This window comes from Silene latifolia, chromosome 10 (genome assembly GCF_048544455.1).
Source record: "Silene latifolia isolate original U9 population chromosome 10, ASM4854445v1, whole genome shotgun sequence".
Taxonomy (NCBI): domain Eukaryota; kingdom Viridiplantae; phylum Streptophyta; class Magnoliopsida; order Caryophyllales; family Caryophyllaceae; genus Silene; species Silene latifolia.
In genome coordinates this window covers 26494181-26496699 of record NC_133535.1, presented here as the reverse complement: position 1 = coordinate 26496699, position 2519 = coordinate 26494181, and the positions used below count along the sequence as shown (strand labels likewise).

Sequence of the window (2519 nt, the reverse complement as noted above, 5' to 3'; positions counted from 1 at the left end):
TAGATTAGCAATATGAATTAGTAAAATAAATAAGTCTCTCTTTAGACGATAATGTTCATCTTGAAATGAAAATATTTTAAATATGCTCTCACTTGCATATTTATGATAAATATTTTGTTGGTTTCTATACATCTCCATTTTCTCTAATCCACCATATACTTGCCCCATATTAAGTTTTTTAAAACAAATATTAAAGTCTTAAACAAGAATCTAAACAGTTAAATCTACTTCCTTCATCCCGGTAATTTATTTGCCATTGGTTTTGCCGCAAAGATCAAGGAAGGAGAAAAGAGTCAATTATTAGATGATAAATAGACCAAATTAAGTGTGGAGGATCCAATTATCCTTCAAACCATTCCTATAATAAACAAGCAAATAATTGACTGAAACGTCCGAAATAAAATAGACAAACAAATAATTAGGAGAACAATTGGTCTTGCTTGTGACGGGCACTATCTGTCACAAGTTGAAGACGGATAGTGTCCCTCTCACAATAAAGCAAGTGGGAGGGCAAGTGGGGGGAAATGGAGCACCACATAGATAGTGCCACTTGTATATAGTAAAATGGGCATTATCCCTTTTCAGCTTGTGACGGATAGTATCCGTCTTCAATGAGATTTTGTATTAGGACAAAGGGAATACAGAGTACGAGAGATAATTCATTTTAGACACTTTTGTTCAGTTCTCAAATGGTTGTTTTGCTTGATGGGCCGACGTAGAGATTTAGTGGCTAGCCGCGTTTGGTCTTACAAAAAGCTTGGGCCCTTATATGTGCTAGCTTATTGATCTATTTAGACTGCAAATTGACGATCCATGCTCGCTAAGGTCCTAATATTTTATTGTGCGAGGCCAGACTCTTACAGCCCTAACTCAATCGATAGAAAATAAATTGGGTTTACTCCGGAACGTTCGATTTTCCATAGCAATTTACAATGGACATAAAGTAGCTTTTCCATGAATAACATTGGGAGTATGTATTAGTAAAACTAGCGTAGCTCCGTGCTAAAATACGGTTTTTCTAGATGGCGAATATAAGAGAAATTAACAATTAAACTATCAATAATTTTTTTATTTTTTGAGTTATTCAGCATATATTTATGGTAAAGATTGTGCTTCTTTTGTGTATAAAATCAAAATATCAGTGTTTATGATATAAATTTTACGGAAATTTCACATGTTACCTGTGAAGTATAGTTAGTTGATAGACTACTATAATTAGTTACATGTTGTTATGAGTTAGTTACACTCATATATATAGTCATGTACTGAATGTAATAGCTAACACTTCATCACTATAATAATAATAATTTCACTCTCTCCCCCTCTCTCTATAACTAACTATTATGTTATAACAAACTACTATAAGCTTACTACTATGTTCATCAATGGAGGGATCCTAGTTTCACATGGTATCAGTCACATGGTTACGATTCTGGGTCACTGATCGTCCTTTATTCAAGCTTATATCTTCTTTCTTCACATTTTCGCGCTAATTAGGGAATCCTTTCATTGTTGTGAGTTTCATTCACCATTTTCTTTGCGATTTTCTGCTTCGTTTTCCTCTATTCTCGCATCAAAATCTTTACAATTTTCCTATCACAATGCCTGATGATAGTTCATCTACTGATGCTTCTCCTTATGAAATCTTTGATGATCCATTATATATATATGTCACAAATACTGATCAACCATCTAATACGTTAGTTACTGTCAAATTTAATGGCAATAATTTCATGAATTGGAAGAGAGAAGCTCTTCTTGCTTTAATTGCTAAAAATAAAGACGGTTTTGTGGATGGATCATTTAAAATGCCTGCTTTTGGTGATAAATCACGTAATCAATGGGTTAGATGTGATATTCTTGTTATGAGGTGGATAAAGAACTCTATTGAGCCTGAAATTGCTGCAACCTTTCAATATGCAATCAGTTCTAAAGAGCTTTGGTCGGAATTGATAGAACGGTATGAACAGACTAATGCTGTTGAGATTTATCAGTATAAGAAAGAATTAGGCAAAATTTCTCAATAAAACAGTAGTCTGATTGAATACTACAGTAAAATGAAGCATACATGGGATTGCATTGATTCTTTAGATCCTATTCCCTATTGTACTTGTGGTGCCATGGATGGGTGTTCTTGCCAGCTGCTGAAGAGATTGTTGGAAAGGGATAATGTCAACAAACTGATCCAGTTCTTGATGGGGCTTAATAATGGATATGAGACTGTCAAGACTAAAGTTCTCACTATGGAGCCATTGCCACCACTAAACAAAGCATTGGTATTGTTACAGAAGATCGAGAGACAAAAGCAGTTGACTGAAGCTGCTGCATATGCAGCTAGCAGGTCTACATATGTCCAGCAAGAGGATTGGAAGAGGCAGAAACAGGAAGCTCCTGTTGTTGAAAGGAAATTATGTACTCATTGTAAAAGAGGTGAACATAATGTTGAATCTTGTTTCCATCTTCAGACTTGTGAAAGCTGTGGAAAGAAAAGTCATATTGCTGCTCACTGTTACCTGAAA

At 34.8% G+C, this 2519-nt stretch overlaps 1 protein-coding gene across 1 annotated transcript; it reads left to right on the top strand.

Annotated features, from left to right (window-relative positions):
- The first annotated feature begins 1601 nt into the window (after positions 1-1601).
- LOC141607330 (uncharacterized) lies at positions 1602-2027 on the top strand. Its single transcript, XM_074426685.1, has one exon. The coding sequence runs from the start codon at positions 1602-1604 to the stop codon at positions 2025-2027; it is 426 nt and encodes a 141-aa protein (XP_074282786.1).
- Positions 2028-2519: the final 492 nt, after the last annotated feature.